We start from the raw sequence: 15,884 nt of genomic DNA on the forward strand, positions 1-15,884 counted from the left end.
AAAAATGTTTTTTTTTTTTTCATCAACAAAATGGAGATAATTACATTTCACTAGAGACTTTGTGTGATTAGTAAAACATGTTGTGAAATGGCTGTCACATTAAGGGCAAATAGTAGATATCATTTCCATTTGCCTCCATTGCTTGATATGTAGAGAGGCTGACCTAGAACCCAATGCTCCTGCCTGCCTCTACTTTCCAAGTGCTGGGATCACAGGCCTCCTCCTCCTCCTCCCCCTCGTCCTCCCCCCCTCCTTTCTCCTCCTCCTCTTCTTTTGTTTTTTGTTTTAGTTTTGTTTTTTTTGAGACAGGATCTCACTATGTAGCCCTGGCTGGCCTGGAACTTGCTACCATGACCAGGCTGGCTTTCTTTTAAAACAGTTTTATTTTTAAAAACTAAACTTTAAAAAATCATGTGAGATGTTGTGTATGTGTGTGGTATATGTGAATATGTTTGTTTGTCGGCATGCACATAGAGAGGCCAGAGGAGGATGTTAACTATTCTGCTCTATAAGTTTCTGCCTTAGTCCTGTGAGACAAGGTCTCCTCTCCCATAGAACCTGGAGCTAGACTGGCAGGGAGCAAGCCCCAGTGACTCTCAGTGATGGCCACCTTCTGGTATCCACATCCATGTGTAGTTTCTTCCACACTGTACCAGGGGTTGGTCTGTGTGACCAACAATACAGCAGAAGAGCAGGCATGCAACTACTGACATGAGGTTATAAAAGATGTCAGTTTCTGTCTCGGACTTTCTATTGCCTTCTCAGGTGTTCACTGTGAAGGAGGTCATCTACCAAGTCATGGGGACACCCAGGGATCCTAAAGAGAGGGGCATGTGGTAAGGAGGTGAAGTCCTCAGCCAATAGCAAATGAGAAATTAAGGCCTGACAACAAGCATGTGAATGATCTTGGAGTGAATCTTACAGACTTCAGATGACTGTAGTCCTGGCTAATACCTTGACCATGACTTCCTAAGATATCTTAGACCAGAACCATTTGCCTAATCATTCCAAGATTATAATAAATTCACAGAACTGGTGAGGTAATAAATGTTTTTAAATTGCAAAATTTTGTTATTATGCAGAGATAAACAAAATACTTCAGTCACTTTGTACTTCACTGTTCTTTTCAATTTCTTTAACTGAAAATAAATAGTCCTGCATTGTTTTCTCTTGCCCCACTATATATCCATTATATTATTATTATTACCATTATTATTATTTTGGTCTTTTTGAGACAGGGTCTCCCTATAGCCCCAACTGGCCTGGAATTCACTATGTAGACTAGGCTGGCCTTGAACTCACAGGGATGAATCCGCCTGCCTCTGCCTCCTGAGTGCTGGGATTAAAGGCGTGTGCTACCATGCCTGGCATCTTACTATTTTTAAACATCATATTTATAGTGCTAGTGCATAGTTCAGTGGTAAAGCACTTGCTTAGCAGGCTTGAGGTTATGGGTTTGATAGCCAGTACTATAAACAAAACAACTCCACTCCTAAACTCCACAAAAACTAAAAGAAGTCATCTTATACACCATCTCCTGGCCAGAACTCTTCTCTGAACTGTTAACCCATACATTCAACTTAATAGCATGTCTCTACTTAGAAGTTTCTCAAATATTCGAAAAAGAATTCTTGATTTCTTTCCCTTTCCCCAGCCTTCTTAATTTTCCTGATTATTACAACAGTACTGAAATCTACTCATATAGTCCAGGTCAACCCTAGAGCCCAGCACTCTTTTCCTTAAACTTCTAGACCAATTTATTAGCCATACCTGACAATCCTATTTCCAAAATTTGTTTACAATTATCTATCATTTTCCCTAAGCTAAAACAGCATTCTTACTTGGTGCCTGCCCAGTGCCAATCCATTTCTTACATAGTATCTTGATTTTCTGGATAGATCATATTATACTTCTGATTAAAACTTTTCACAAATGTTCCATGCAATTGGAGTGAAATCCAAATCCTTTATGTCATATAGAGAGTTCACCTGACTATTTCTTTACTCTCACCTTCCTCTTTGCTATGCCCATTGGACCACTCTGTCCATTCCAGAAAGGTGAGGCTTTTCTTCTTGGGATTTTGCATGTCAGTCTACCTGGAATACTCTTTCTTTTCTCTACTCATCTTTTAGGGTTTTCCCTAAATCCATTTCCTCACAAGGGCTTTCCATGAAGAAACACCCTCCCTAGTAAGTCTTCCTCATCCATTCTCTATCATATCCTTATTGATAGCAGAGTATGCAAATATTGAATCTATGTACATGTGTTCTGTGCCTCTCTCCTTGAGATCAGGATTGGCTTTTATCAATACTCCATCTGGAGGACATGGCTCAGTCAGTACCTTGGTACACATTTCATGCATAATTGATTAATGAAGGAATGAGATGGAATCCATTTATTATGTCTAGGTGTGTGTGTGTGTGTGTTGAGGGGGTGGAGGATAGAAGAGGGCATTGAATTCCCTGGAGCTGGAGTTACAGGTCTTTGTGAGCTGTTCAACAGGGGTGCTGGGAACTAAACTCACGTCCTCTGTAAAAGCAGTCACATGCTCTTAACCGCTGAGCTGTCTCTTCTCTCCCCACATTCATTCTTTAAACAGACAGTTTGTCTCTCTTTCACCACTGGCACTTGCTTGTCCATAGAAGTCTTTTTGTTTCCTTTGTTATAGGAGTTACACTTATCTCTGCTAGGTTTTGAGTTCCAACACAGAAACAGAAATGTCTTGTTCTGTTTTGTAACCCTGTAATACCTAGATTATAGATTTCAACAAATCACTGGTTCTCAAGTGATTTCTTGACACATGCTGACTCCCACAGATTCTGTCTCAGTGTATGGAGACTGACACCAGCCCCTCTCTATGTGAAGGACTGAATGTAGGGTCTGAAACATGTTAGGCAAGTGCTCTAACACTGAGCTATGCTCCTAGCCCAGTGATCTTTTTAAAATAAGCAATGGAGCAGGGCATGGTGGTGCATACCTTTAATCCCAGCACTTGGGGGGGCAGAGAGGCAGTCTACATAGAGAGTTCCAGGCCAGTTGGGGCTACTGAGAGATTGTCTCAAAAAGACCAAAAAAAAAAAAAAAAAAAAAAAAAAAAAAAAAAAAGCAATGGGATTATTCTCACAAGGTTGATCTTGAGGCATGCCACATCATGCTGAGAAAAACTAATATTAGAGCTTGTCAATAACATCAATATCATTGGTGACTCTTTCTGGAGACCAGGCTGTTTTATTATTTTTTGGTCTTTTTGAGACAGTATCTCCCTGTAGCCCCAGCTGGCCTGGAACTTGCTATATAGACCAGACTGGCCTTGAACTCAAGAGATCCACCTGCCTCTGCCTGCCAATCGCTGGGAGTAAAGACGTGTGCCACCACAGCAGGTTTGTGTTTGTTTTAGATAAGGTCTCATGGAATTTAGGCTAGCTTCAAATTTGTTGTATAGCTGATAATAGCAGAGACTGGAAATTAAAATTTATTAGTTTATTAGGCATAAAATATTTGTATAGCAAGCATTATTTTGTATTTATTAGTGAGGTTGCTAACATTATTTACATTTCTTCTTGGGATTACTTTCTATTTTTATGCAATGCTCAAATGACACTTTTTTTTTTTTTTTCTCGGTCTTTTTTTTTTTTTTCAGAAAGGCTCTCCCTGTAGTCCCCGCTGTCATGGAACTCACTATGTAGACCAGGCTGGCCTTGAACTCACAGAGATCTGCCTGCCTCTGCCTCCCGAGTTTTTTATTTTCAGGGTTTTAAATTTTTTTTCAGTTATAGCTCGTTTTTTCTTTTTCTTTTTGTGAGCGTTATGCCTTGATATATGTAAGTGTACCCGTGTCATGCAATGCCCATGGAGGCCAGAAGGGCATCAGATCCCCTGGAACTGGAGTTACAGATGGTTGTTAGCTGCCATGTGGGTGCTGCAAGGCTGCGATTTGAACCTGGGTCCTCTGAACGAGTAGCCAGTGCTCTTAACTGACCGGCCATCTCTCCAGCCCCAATGCCCATTTGTTAAAACAGGCTCTTGATTTTTTTTTTTGTGCTATGCTATTTTCACTATTATTTGTATTTTAATAGGAAGCAAATGATTACAAAGAAGGGAACTGTAATGGAGTCATGGTTTTGAAAATAAAATTAAAGAATACATTGAGTATACGTAAAGTAGCATTTAATTCAAGAACTTTCAACTTTGGTAAAGTACTTCACATCAAATAGACATAGTTAAGAGAAATCTGTGAGTTTCATCTATTTGTTTGTGTGCATCTATGTATGGGTGTGCACATGCCACAGTGCTCTCTGTAGAGGTCAGAGGATAACTTTCAGTAGTTTGCTCTCTCCTTCCAACTTGTAGGTCCCAGGGAACTTAGGCTGTCGGGTTTAGCAGTCTATACCTTTACCAGAAGAGCTATCTCAAAGGCCCCAATCCATCTACTTCTTAAAGGATTTGTTCCAGTATCTCTGGTCTTTGGTTAGTACCCCAATTTACTTAAAATCAAGCCAGAGCTGCAGAGTGTAGAGGAGCTGTAGAATACTTGTGTAGGATGTACCAACCTCTTGGTTCCATCCACAGCTACTCCACACCCGCAACAAATTATATTGCTTCAGATAGATGAGTTCATTTTCAACATATTTACAATAGCATTATAGAGGACTTTACATCCTATCCTGCAAAATAGATTTTGGTGTATTTTGAATAGAGATTTTAGCGTACTGTATATATCACTCATGCAGAATAGCAAGAGTTGTGTTGTCAATGGGCTGGGCTTTGGTCTTTTTGAGACAGGGTCTCCCGGTAGCCCCAGATGCCCTGGAACTCCCTATGTAGACCAAGCTGGTCTTGAACTGGCCAGCCTCTGCTCTGCCTCTGGAGCTCTGGGATTAAGGGCGTGTGCCACCACAGCAGGCTCGTTTTCCTTTTAACACAGTTCACCTACTCAACAAACATTTTCTGAGCTCCTACTTACTGCTTTGGACCTATCAGGGTCCAAAATAGGCCACCGAAGCTTTCACCGCCTAAGAATGAGATCCAGGTGAGGGGCAGATCGCCCAATTAAAAGAAAACCAAACTCAGGAGTCATTCCAGGAAAATCAGGTATTTCCAGTTGAGCTAGTAATTTGGACTATGAGGAGAGAATGCCCTCAACAGTGTTAAATTCACAACTAAGCTTCAATACTGGATACTGCTAATTACAAATTTGAAATCTTTCAAGGTTAACACCCTAAAACATCAAAGTGATAACGGTTCTAGTTATTACTGTTATTACCTTCCCTAAGCAAGTCCAGTGAACACGCTAAACACCTGTTTTGAAATTCTGCTCAAATAAACCCTGGCTTGCCTATTTATAACCTGATTCATAATTCTGGCAGATCAAGTTATGATGTCCCAGACTGCAAACTTCGCCCCATTTTTATGTCTACGCCAACCTTCCGCATTTCTCAGTGGCGCTGCTTAAGCATCGTGGCAAGGAGCCTGTGACGCAACTGCCCAAGCCTAAGCAGCTTCTAGGGACCGAGGCCTCAATTCTGGGTGGCTCAGACGCCACTCGGGAAAGTGGTGCAGCCCGTGACGGGTTTCAACTAAGTGAGTTCAGCGCTTTTAGTATTAAACTTAGGTGTCGGGGAGGGATGGCGGCGTTTCGCCCCGGAGGGAGACGCAGGTTTGTTCGCTTTCCGGTCTTTTTCTTCCGGGCCTGGTTTGGGCCAACATCCCTGAGTGTGGCGGACTAGCTAACTGCAGCAGGAAGCGGCTAAAGTTAGCTCGAGGGTCACCTTAACGCGACGCACAGTGGAACCAAAAGCCAGCGCGGAGCGGCCTCGCCCTCGGTCCGTCGCACTGCAAGCGAAGGCGGCCGCAACGTCTTCGCGCGAGACCGGCCACGAGACTTCCCAGAAAGCCTCAGGCAACATCTCACTAGCCGCTCCCGCTCCGCGCTAGGGCGGAAGAGTGGGCGGGGCCTGCCTAGGTATTTAGCGGCACCCAAGGCCACGCCCCCAGTCGGAAGTGACGGAACGAGCTAGCGCGTCGAGCCTAGCTCTATGGTTTTCCTCTCCTTCTGGAGTCGGGAAATGGCTGCTGTGTAGTTACAACGGACCTAGTCCCGAGAACCCTGCTTCGGTGTGTCAGGTAGGCCCTTCGCTGTGCTGAGCTGACCCCGAGGGGCCGTGGAGACGGAGGACGCGTGGATACTGTTAACTTTTGTGGGTGGTGACGGGGCGGCAGCGAGAAGAGAACCTAGGTGACACGGCGCCGTTATTTGTGCTTTTCTTCGACAACTCTGCAGGATTTTTCAGACACCACGGGCCGAGGAGGTGGGGGAGGGGGGCGCTGCGCGAACGGCGCTCGCGGGGTTGCGAACCTGGCTCGGGGTCTTGCGACCGCGCGGCCTTCCCATGCGCCTGCGCAAACCTGTCTGCAACCCTTCCCCCACTTTTTCGCCCGGGACTCCTGCGCGCGCCCGACCGAGCTCTCTGCGCACGCGTGGCTTTTTCTTTTCTTCCCCGCCTACGGCTACGCGGCGTCGCGGGTTCTCTCCGTGCGGGCCGCTGGATGGGTGAGACCAGGTTCTGCTTGCCTGGCCTAGCCTCTGGGGCTTTGGGAAAGCAGCTGGGACCCGCGACGGAGTTGCGTGAGCCAGCCACCACTTTCTGCCTTTGCCTTTAAGCGGCCTTCCTCGAATGCACGCTGCCTGTCGGTTTAGGCCTCGGGGTGGTATGGGAAAGTTTTCTTCAGTGTGAGCGGTCATGGCTCCCTAGCAACCTGCTGTGCTTTAGACGAACACGCACTTTTGGCCCTAGTAGTCGCCACCTAGGCACCATTCTGGTCCTAGCCATACCCGGACCAACAGGCTTACAGCCCTTGGACATAGATGCAAGAAATCTGCAGTTGTGATTGCACACACCTGGTGGGGTAAATGGGTGAGGGAGGTGAGTTGAGGTTGTGATAAATGAGTCAGATAACTGCTCCCACTTACCCCCTCTTTCGGGAGAATGCCGTAAAACAGTGTCTCTAACGCGTGCTGGTCTCGAAGTCGAAGCGATTGTCCTGCCTCAGCTTCGAGAGTGTGGATTACAGCATTGCGCCCTCTCTCCCGGCCTCAGGTGCTTTTTGAGTTTTCTTTTTTTTTTTCTTCCCCCAGGGGCGGGCACAATACTAAAGTCCATTCTGGCCATGCCTCTAATCCCAGCACTTGGGGAGGTGAGGCAGAGGCTGGAGGGTGAGTTCAAGGCCAGCGTGGTCTACATAGTGTGTTGCAGGGAGACCCTGTCTCAAAAAGACAAAAAGAAAAAAGTAAAAGACAAAGATTGAAAGCAAATGTGTTCCAAAACTTGATGAAAACGATTAGTTCAGACTTTTTTTCCCCACAGCATATTTTTTTTCTATGAAAGAGGATAAGGAAAACATTTCTTGTCCTCATTGTGAAGTCTCCTTCCAGTTTAATGGACTAAAGATACTGTAGGGCAGTAAAGGACTTATGCATCGAAAAAATTATGACCCGTTTATTTTGCATTTTTGTGATTCTAGCCAATTCAGGATAGTTTGATGGGAAGATCATGTGTCAGCAGTAGTTCAGAGTAAACAACTGGGATTTCCAGTGTTGGGATTGCAGGCTTGAGCCATCTTAACCATGCCTGATTTATGCATTGCTGGGAATCAAACCCAGGACTTGGCATGCTGGCAGGCACTGTGTCACCTGATTATATCCCCAGCCCTAAAGTTCACTCTTGTTGTAAAACAGTAGTTAATTTTAGGAATGGGCAACAGACTTGGAAAAAAAAACTTACTGATAGATGTAACATCTGGTTGAATGTATTGAACAACTTAGGTAGTCCTTAGATCTGAATTTATTGAACAGCTTCCTTGGCCTCATACTGCATTCTTTGAAAAATGCAAAGTTTTATCAGTTGTATGTAGACCTTTGGACAAAGAATTCCTAGAAAAAGTGCATTTGAAATCAGTTGAACACTAGCTACTAGTTCTGTCATTTTTATGATTTGTTAATAAGTAAAAAGAGAATCAACAGTCTATGAATGAGTAGCAGTTGTAAATGGTTAGGTTGTAGTTGGAGGATATAGTATTTTTGTGAAGTATTTTAAATCAAACTTACAGGCATTTCATTAAACATTTCTGGAATGACTGATAGAATGCAGATTACTCTATTGAAAATGCAGGAGTAACCTTAGACTGAGTTGTTGGAAGTAAGTTTATGGATAGTCTTTAGAAAACTTGTCACAAACAAGGTTTACAAGAATTACAACTAATGCTAGAGTACATATCATGGGCTGAACAGTTGCTTTTTCTATTCAGTATTTCATTTAACTATATATCTATAAATTCCATTACTGGCTTTATTTTATACCTACAGAAATTAAAGCTTGAAAGAGATTGGTGAGTTGTCAGTTAATGAGTGGCCAGTATTTGAACCTAGTAACTTAGGTAATAACTATAGTGTATTCTTCAGATTTCAAAAGATACGAATGGCAGTAATTTGTTGAGTAAAAAAATTGGGGCCCAGGTTTTGGTATGATAAAATGAAGACTTAAATATTTGAAGTGGTAAATCAAAGAATCCATTTTGAGAAGCTTCATCTTGAGTAGTTTTTGTTTTTGTTTTTAATTTTTTTGTTTTGAGATAAAGTCTGTATAGCCTTGACTAGCCTGGAACTTGCCATATAGACTTGGCTGGCCTTGATCTTGCCATGATAGGCTTGGCTCTGCTTCCTGAACACTGGGACCACCGACTAGGGTTTACAGATGTGTGAGATACTGTGACAGGCTTTTTTATTTTTGAGATGGTCAGGGTTGTCCTCAACCTTGCTGTGTGTAGCTCAAGTTGTCTCACCCTTGTGGTCTTCCTGCTTTCAAGCCTCTCAAATGTTGGGATCTTTAAGATGATAAGCCTTAGTCACCAAACATGAGTAGTTTCTTTAGTCACTTGTGTTCTAGCCAGGCATTACCAAAAGAATAAAGGGCTCTAAGTTAATTATAAACTTCATTTTTTAAAAAAAAACTTAAAAAAGCTTTAAAAAAATTTTATGTGTATGTGTGTATTGCCCACATGTCGGTAAGTGCACCCATGTCATGCAATGCCTGAGGAGGTCAGAAGAGGGTGTCGGAACCCCTGGGACTGGAGTTATGGACCATTGTTAGCTGCCATGTGGGTGCTGGGATTTGAACCTGGGTCTTCTGCAAGAACAGCCAGTGTTCTTAACCGCTGAGCCATCTCTCCAGCCCCATAAACTTTTAGAGACAAAGTGTGGTTTGTCTTTTTCTGAACTTCTCACTGGTGAAGGAGGTAAAAATTGAAGCACATGATTCCCTGTTTAGAAGTGGAGTCTCCTGTTTGGCACTTTTTAAAAATTGAAGATTGATTTGACATTTTGAATTCCACGCTTCATTTTTGGCTCTGTTGGGCACCTGTTTGTGCAGTGCAGAAAATACAGGAGTTGGAGTCAGGAGACTTCAGTCAAATTCTGAATTAAACCTTTTATACTCCAGCTAAAGGCCCTTAAAAACACAAACAGGTCTTTTGTATTTGTCCCAATCCTGTCCATATCCCAGAATTTAGAATTTAGGGGCTCTAAATTGATTTTTCTTACTTCCTCCATACCCCAGCAATCTGAATGTCTTGTTGAGTGTAATTTGAACCCAAAATCTAGGTTTTTTTTTTTTATTTTTTACCTTTTCTCTCATTGCTACCTAGATAACCATTATAGTTAACTTCAACTGTCCAATTTGTTTTCCTTTCTAGGCTTATTATCCTCTACATAGCAGCCATCAGATGATTTTGACTCTTCAGAAACCTGGGAATTACCTATTAGACTTAGTGAGATGTTTCAATGGGTAAAGTGCTTGTTATGGAAGTATAGAGACCTGGGTTCAAATCCCAGCCTTGCAAAAAACCTGGCCTGTAATCTGTTGCTCAGGGGTGGATACAGGAAGATGAGGACAGAGGCTTGCTGGTCTGTCAGCCCAACCTAAACAGTGATAAGGTTCAGTGGAGATCCTGTTTCAAAAAATAAGGTGGAAAGTCATTTTGATGTCAACCTGTAGCCTTATATCTGCATGTACACACAGGAAAGAAAAGAGTGAAATCAGATTGTTTACTCTGGCCTACTAGGTGCCTTTTGATGTAATTCATTTCTGTGTATGCCTTGTCATACCCTCAACTCCTGGATCTCAACTTCCTGCTCTTCCTGTCCTGATTTTGTAAAGTGTGTTTCTATGCCTAGAGTGCTCGGCCATCTGTGATCTTCGAAGTATTCCTGTCTGTAGTGTAAATATTAACTCATTAAAGAAGGCCCAAGGATTTATACCTAAGTTGTCCTCCTCATCCCTCTAAACACATCACCTTTTGCCTTTTTATTCTCCATGTGGCACTTGTCACTATTTGATGGTCCTTCCTCCCTCTCTCCCTCCCTCCTCTCTTCCCTTCCTCCCTTCCCTCTTCTGTTTGTATAATAGCTCCCCAGGATGGATTGGAGCTCCTAATTTCACCTACCTCTACCTCTACATTGCATGTTCACTACCCCTGGCATAGTGGTCTTTGATACTGATCTTGTGTATCACATTTTGTTGTTGTAATACTTGAATATAGTCAAACAAGAATTGGTCTCATCAGCACACTACAGTCTATTTTTTCTTTTAGTATATACTTGGATCTCCAAAAAAATCATGTCTTATAGGAAAGAGATTTGGCAGTTGATTCTTCTGAATAATATGCACATTAAACTTAGTCTTGGGCCAGTGTTAACCTAAAATTCTTATAACATTTCTAGCAGTGGAATCAGTGATAATGACCTCTAGGTCAGAATAAAGAGTGTGTGTGTGTGTGTGTGTGTGTGTGTGTGTGTGTGTGTTCGTTCTCTCACAGCTTTGAGGTTGACATTTGAGTGTCTTCTATTGCTCTGTAATATTTTAAAAATTTGAGACAGGGTCTCTCGCTGAGCCTAGCGCTCACTGATGGGTTAGGCTAGCTTGCCTGTGAGCCCCTGGGGATTGTCCTGTCTCCCAGCACTGGGATTACAGGTGCATTTACATGTGGCTGGGGATCCAAATGCAGGTTCTCATGTGAATGCCACTAGCACTTTACCAACACAGCCATCTCTCCCTGTAGCCCCAGCTGGCCTGGAACTTACTATGTAGACCAGGCTCACAGAGGTCCACCTGCCTCTGCCTCCCAAGTGTTCGGATTAAAGGTGTGCGCCACCACGCCTGGCTTCTAAAATAAAGTTTTAATGATAATTTAGAAAATTAGCTTTTTTTCTCAGCCCACTTGGGGGTTTTGATATTTAAAAGAACTAAACTTGTACAAACTTCGGAAGTACTTTTGGGCTGGAAAGATGGCTCAGTGCATAAGAACACTGGCTGTTCTTGCAGAAGACTTGGGTTTGAATCCCTGCACCCAACATGGCAGTTAACAACTGTAACTACAGTTCTAGGGGATCCGACAGCCTCTTCTGCCCTCTGCGGGCACTGCACGACATGGGTGCACTTACCTACATGCAGGCAGTGCACGCATACACATAAAATAATGAATAAAATACTTTTAAAAAGGAAATATTTTTATTTCTGTATCAATGCCTCTTTGAGTTTGTACTTTACTGCTTTGTAAATCTCCCATGTGGAGGGCAGTGGCTGTTTAGGGGATACTGTTACTGTTTCACCACTTTAATTTTGTTATTCCTTGTGTTTCAAAAATTTCATTTTCAGAGTTCGACCATTACATGATAAGATTCATGAAATTTTAATATGTCTCATTTAAGTCTGGTTATGAATGAATACTTTGAACACTGGCCTTATCAATATTGTATTTTTTTAGTTCAGTTTCTGTTCTTGTGGTTTTTGACTGTTGTTTTCATATAATTGATAACCACTGAATATTATTAACAAAGCTGTACCCTTTTCAGTATTGATAACTGCACAATTTTTTGAACCATATTTAAATCTGTTTACATAGTGAAGGTCAAATAGTTTAGGAAGAGTATTGATTCCCAGTCGTCTTGTGTCATTGCTGCTTGTTAGTTGGATGTTTGATTGGATATATGTATGAGAATGTTTTTTGGCAAAAGTTACTATGATTGCTGTTAAAAGAATTGGTAAAAATCTTATTTTAGATGGAAGTTTTGAGAAAAGAGTATTAGACTGTCATTTAGATGTTGGAGACTAGCATTATGAGTTGGCTACAGGTTACTATGTGTTACACGCTGTTTTTTTCTGAAAAGATGACATCTTTTTCTTAAACATTTCTGGTGGCTAAAATTAGACTTCAAAAATTAAATTTAAAAAGCTTAATTGCTATCTCAGTTACATGATGCTGTGCTGTATTATGATTAGGTTTTCTTTTTGGGCAGGTTATGCAGGATATCATGGAGCTTAGAAGCTTGGAACTTGTATACTGGGGGTGACCATGAACTCCTGATTCCTTTGCCTCTTCCTCTCTAGGACTTGGATTATAGGTGTTTACTATTTACCACTACACAGATAGATCTGTTGTATTTTTGAGATAGGCTGTCATTGTATAGTTTGGGTAGTTTTGAAATCACCTTGCTTCTGTTTAGTTTTACAAGTGCTGGGATTATAGGAATATACCACCATGATCAATTTAGTTAAGTTTTTATGATTAAAAGTTTGTTTCCTAAGCCAGGAAAGCAGTCACATGCCTGTAATTCCAGCATTTGGGAAGCCAAGGTGGAGGAGCTCAGCCTGGGCTACATAGGGAGACTCTCTCAAAATGAAAAAGAAGAAAAAAAAAGTTTTATAAATCAAGTTGCCTGTTTTCTGAGATCCTAAATACTTTTTATTAGTTTGTCGTTGCACCCAGTATATGTATCAGAAGCATTGTATGTCCATTTGACCATAACTCAAATTCCTCTTTTTTATCTTTGTTAGGAATTTGAATATAGAGTTTAGTTTCCCAGAACAGTCTCTCCAGAAGACTTAAAGTATCTAAAAGATCTCGCTAACTGTGGATCCTGCATAAAGCCCAAGGTAAATAACATTCATGTCTTCTAGTTTTTAAGACTTGAGAAAAAAACGACTGCTGAACAGATAGAATGGTTAGGCTGGGGCAGTAGCTCATATAGTAGAGTGCTTGCCTAACTTGCACAAGGACCTAGGTTCAACTCTGTTGTCTGGAGCTGTTTGATTGTTTCTTTTTTGGGTGACTTCTATAATCAGATTTTAAATTAGTTTTAGGAAATATATTCTTTTCATTTTTCCATTGTGGTTAGCTTTTGTTTCCATAAATATGCCTCCTAAGACTCAGAACACATAATGCCATTTAAAAACAAAAGAGAAACGCTTTTCTTCTTTATTTTTTTGACAGAACCTTGTTACGTTGCTTTAGTCAAAACCTTGCAACTTTCTGTCATCCCTAATGTAACTTAAGGAATTTTATAATTTAGTACTAATTTATAATACTGAGCAAGGTCTAAGTAAATCAAATTAAGTGTTCTAAAAATCTTTAAAGAAAGTTAAGATTTAAATATATGCGAATTCCTGACTCTTGTAAGTTTAATAAGTTGAATTTTATGGAATAAGTTAGAAATTTGTTAAGTTTTACAGTTGACCCTTGAATAACAAAAGTTTGAACTTCAAAAGCCTGATGACCTGTGGTCAGTCCTGAGTGGTAGAAGGAGAGCCCTGAACTCCCTCTTGTCTTCTGACCATTATGTATGCGCTGTGGCCCATTGGTACCTACATTCACATACCACACACATACTAAATAAAAAATGTAAATATCTGAACTTTGGTGGGCCTATTTTACAGTTTCAAGTTCTCCCTCTCTTTGCAGTACTGGGGTGCAAACCTGGACTTCGTTTATACTAGGCAATTGTATGCCCTTTTTTTTTTTTCTACTCTGATACTGGAGAATGAACCTAAGGCCTATAGTACATGCTAGTTAAGTACTATATCTCTGCTATATATTCCTAGCCCTCTTCACTTTTTATTTTGAGACAAGGTCTCATTAAGTTGCCCAGGCAGTCCTTGAACTTCAGATACTTTTGCTGCAGCCTCTTGAGTAGCTGAGATTGCAGGTCTACACCAGAACCAGTTACATGGGCTGATGGTTGTAGAAATTTGCAGCAGTTTGAGAAAATTTGTAGGCAAACCATATAATCTAGAAATAATTGAAAAAAAAATCAAGAAAAAGATGTTATACATGTGAAATACTTAGTTAATGATACTTTATTACTATAAAATATGTACGCATTTATAGAAAGTTAAATTTATGAACTAAATAGGTGGATGCGGTGGTACACACCTTTAATCCCAGTTCTTGGGTGGCAGAGTAGGGAGATATCTGAAATTGAGGCTAGCCTGGTCTACATAGTGAGTTTCAGGCTGCAGAGAGACCCTGACTCAAACAAAAAATAAAAAAATAAATTTATGAACACATGGATGATACACATGTCCATTTGCTGTTGAAATGTAAAAAAATAGCATTAAATTGTGATTGCACTACTGTGGTGCATACTATAATTTGAAACCACCTTTGTTGCTGTTTTGGTAAGCTCAAGTGTTTTGAGTGTCCACTTAATGTTAACCATGTTATCGTGATCATCTTGTGAGCATTTTGTTTCTTCGGTAAAGTTTTTGTCCCATTTATTTTGGGGCAGTTTATAACACATGCAACTATAAAATGTGCTAATTATCTTATTAGTAAGGCTTTTGGTCAACAACAGGCTATTAATTGTTGGGAAAATCAGGTTGTGTGTGGAATGTGGAATTTGGGCTACTTGGTGTCATTGTCCCTGGCACCCAGATTGTTTAAGCATCAAATTATATGGCCAAAAAAAAAAAAGTTTAAGACTAAAGTTAAGGCTAAGACTGTATAGTCTTATGAGTCATTGAAAATTAAAAATGTGGCATTTGGTATGTGCATGAAATGACTTATGTATATATTTAAGTTATTTTTAACTTCAGGAAGGTAGATTTTATAAATCAGTCTTGTCACTGATTTTTGCACCCAGTTAAATCTGTAGAATATTAGATAACTGTTTAGAAACGTTGAAATTCTGGTGCCCAACTTTTTTTTTCCTTGTAGTTTTAATAATTTTTGTGATAATCTTTCCATTTAAAATAAATCTTTTGTCCTTTTTACCAGTGAGTTACAGGATAGACTTGGCATTGTCATGTGTGTTCTAGCTATTCAGAGACTTAGTGACCTTTATTCTATTAGATTGATCAGTGTAACTTGAGGCTTTACTATATATGTAAAACAGGCAATTTAGTCCCTTTTTAAAGGCCAGAAAGCTTTATGATGACATTTTGGTAGGTGTTTCTTTAGTATCGTGCCACTTGTATGTTCTTTTTTATCAGTTTTTTTTTTTTCCCTATAAATCGCCGACATAACATGTTTTATATAGGTGAGGTAGGCATCTGTATTGGGCAAAAATCTAACACTGCTGAAGTCTGAAGAATAATAATGATTTATAAATTCCAACTGGTATCTGGAAATGAATAAATATTAAAGTGAAACTTCTTCATTGTATTGTGTAACCTTGTTCTTTCATTTGATTAGGAGAAAAGAAATGGGCCGCTCCAATTCTAGATCACATTCTTCAAGATCAAAGTCTAGATCACAGTCTAGTTCTAGATCAAGATCAAGATCACATTCTAGAAAGAAGAGATACAGGTGAATTAGTGTACTTCTAATGCTTTTAATAACGATAATCATGTAGCTAGTAATCAGTCTCTGTTATATGCAGATACAGTGCTAAGCCCATTAATTTATTTTATTCTCTATAAAACTTGATGAAATGGATCTATTCTCCTCATTTTAGATTTGGAAATTATAGCCTAGTAATCTAGTAAGTAGATTTGAGGTTCTTACTGTACTGTGCTAATATATGATGAAATTCTTTTTATTTTCCATGTTAAGAC

At 40.4% G+C, this 15,884-nt stretch overlaps 1 protein-coding gene across 5 annotated transcripts in view; it reads left to right on the forward strand.

Annotated features, from left to right (window-relative positions):
* The first annotated feature begins 5,988 nt into the window (after positions 1-5,988).
* The window catches only part of Bclaf1 (BCL2 associated transcription factor 1), a 32,411-nt gene continuing 22,515 nt past the window's right edge, over positions 5,989-15,884 (forward strand). For 3 of the 5 annotated variants that reach the window (XR_606843.3, XM_017795343.2, XM_029558161.1), the window contains exons 1-3: positions 5,994-6,123; positions 12,888-12,986; positions 15,523-15,636. Coding sequence is in view for 4 of the 5 variants with exons in the window: in XM_017795343.2 (XP_017650832.1) it covers positions 15,533-15,636 (104 nt within the window). In the remaining variant the exon portion in view is untranslated. Of the gene's footprint in view, positions 6,124-12,887; positions 12,987-15,522; positions 15,637-15,884 lie in introns of all 5 variants that reach the window. The other 2 variants (XM_008822072.2, XM_029558162.1) reach the window with 1 other exon arrangement.

The sequence above is a fragment of the Nannospalax galili genome, unplaced genomic scaffold (genome assembly GCF_000622305.1).
Source record: "Nannospalax galili isolate Female #2095 unplaced genomic scaffold, S.galili_v1.0 scaffold186, whole genome shotgun sequence".
In the NCBI taxonomy this organism is placed as follows: domain Eukaryota; kingdom Metazoa; phylum Chordata; class Mammalia; order Rodentia; family Spalacidae; genus Nannospalax; species Nannospalax galili.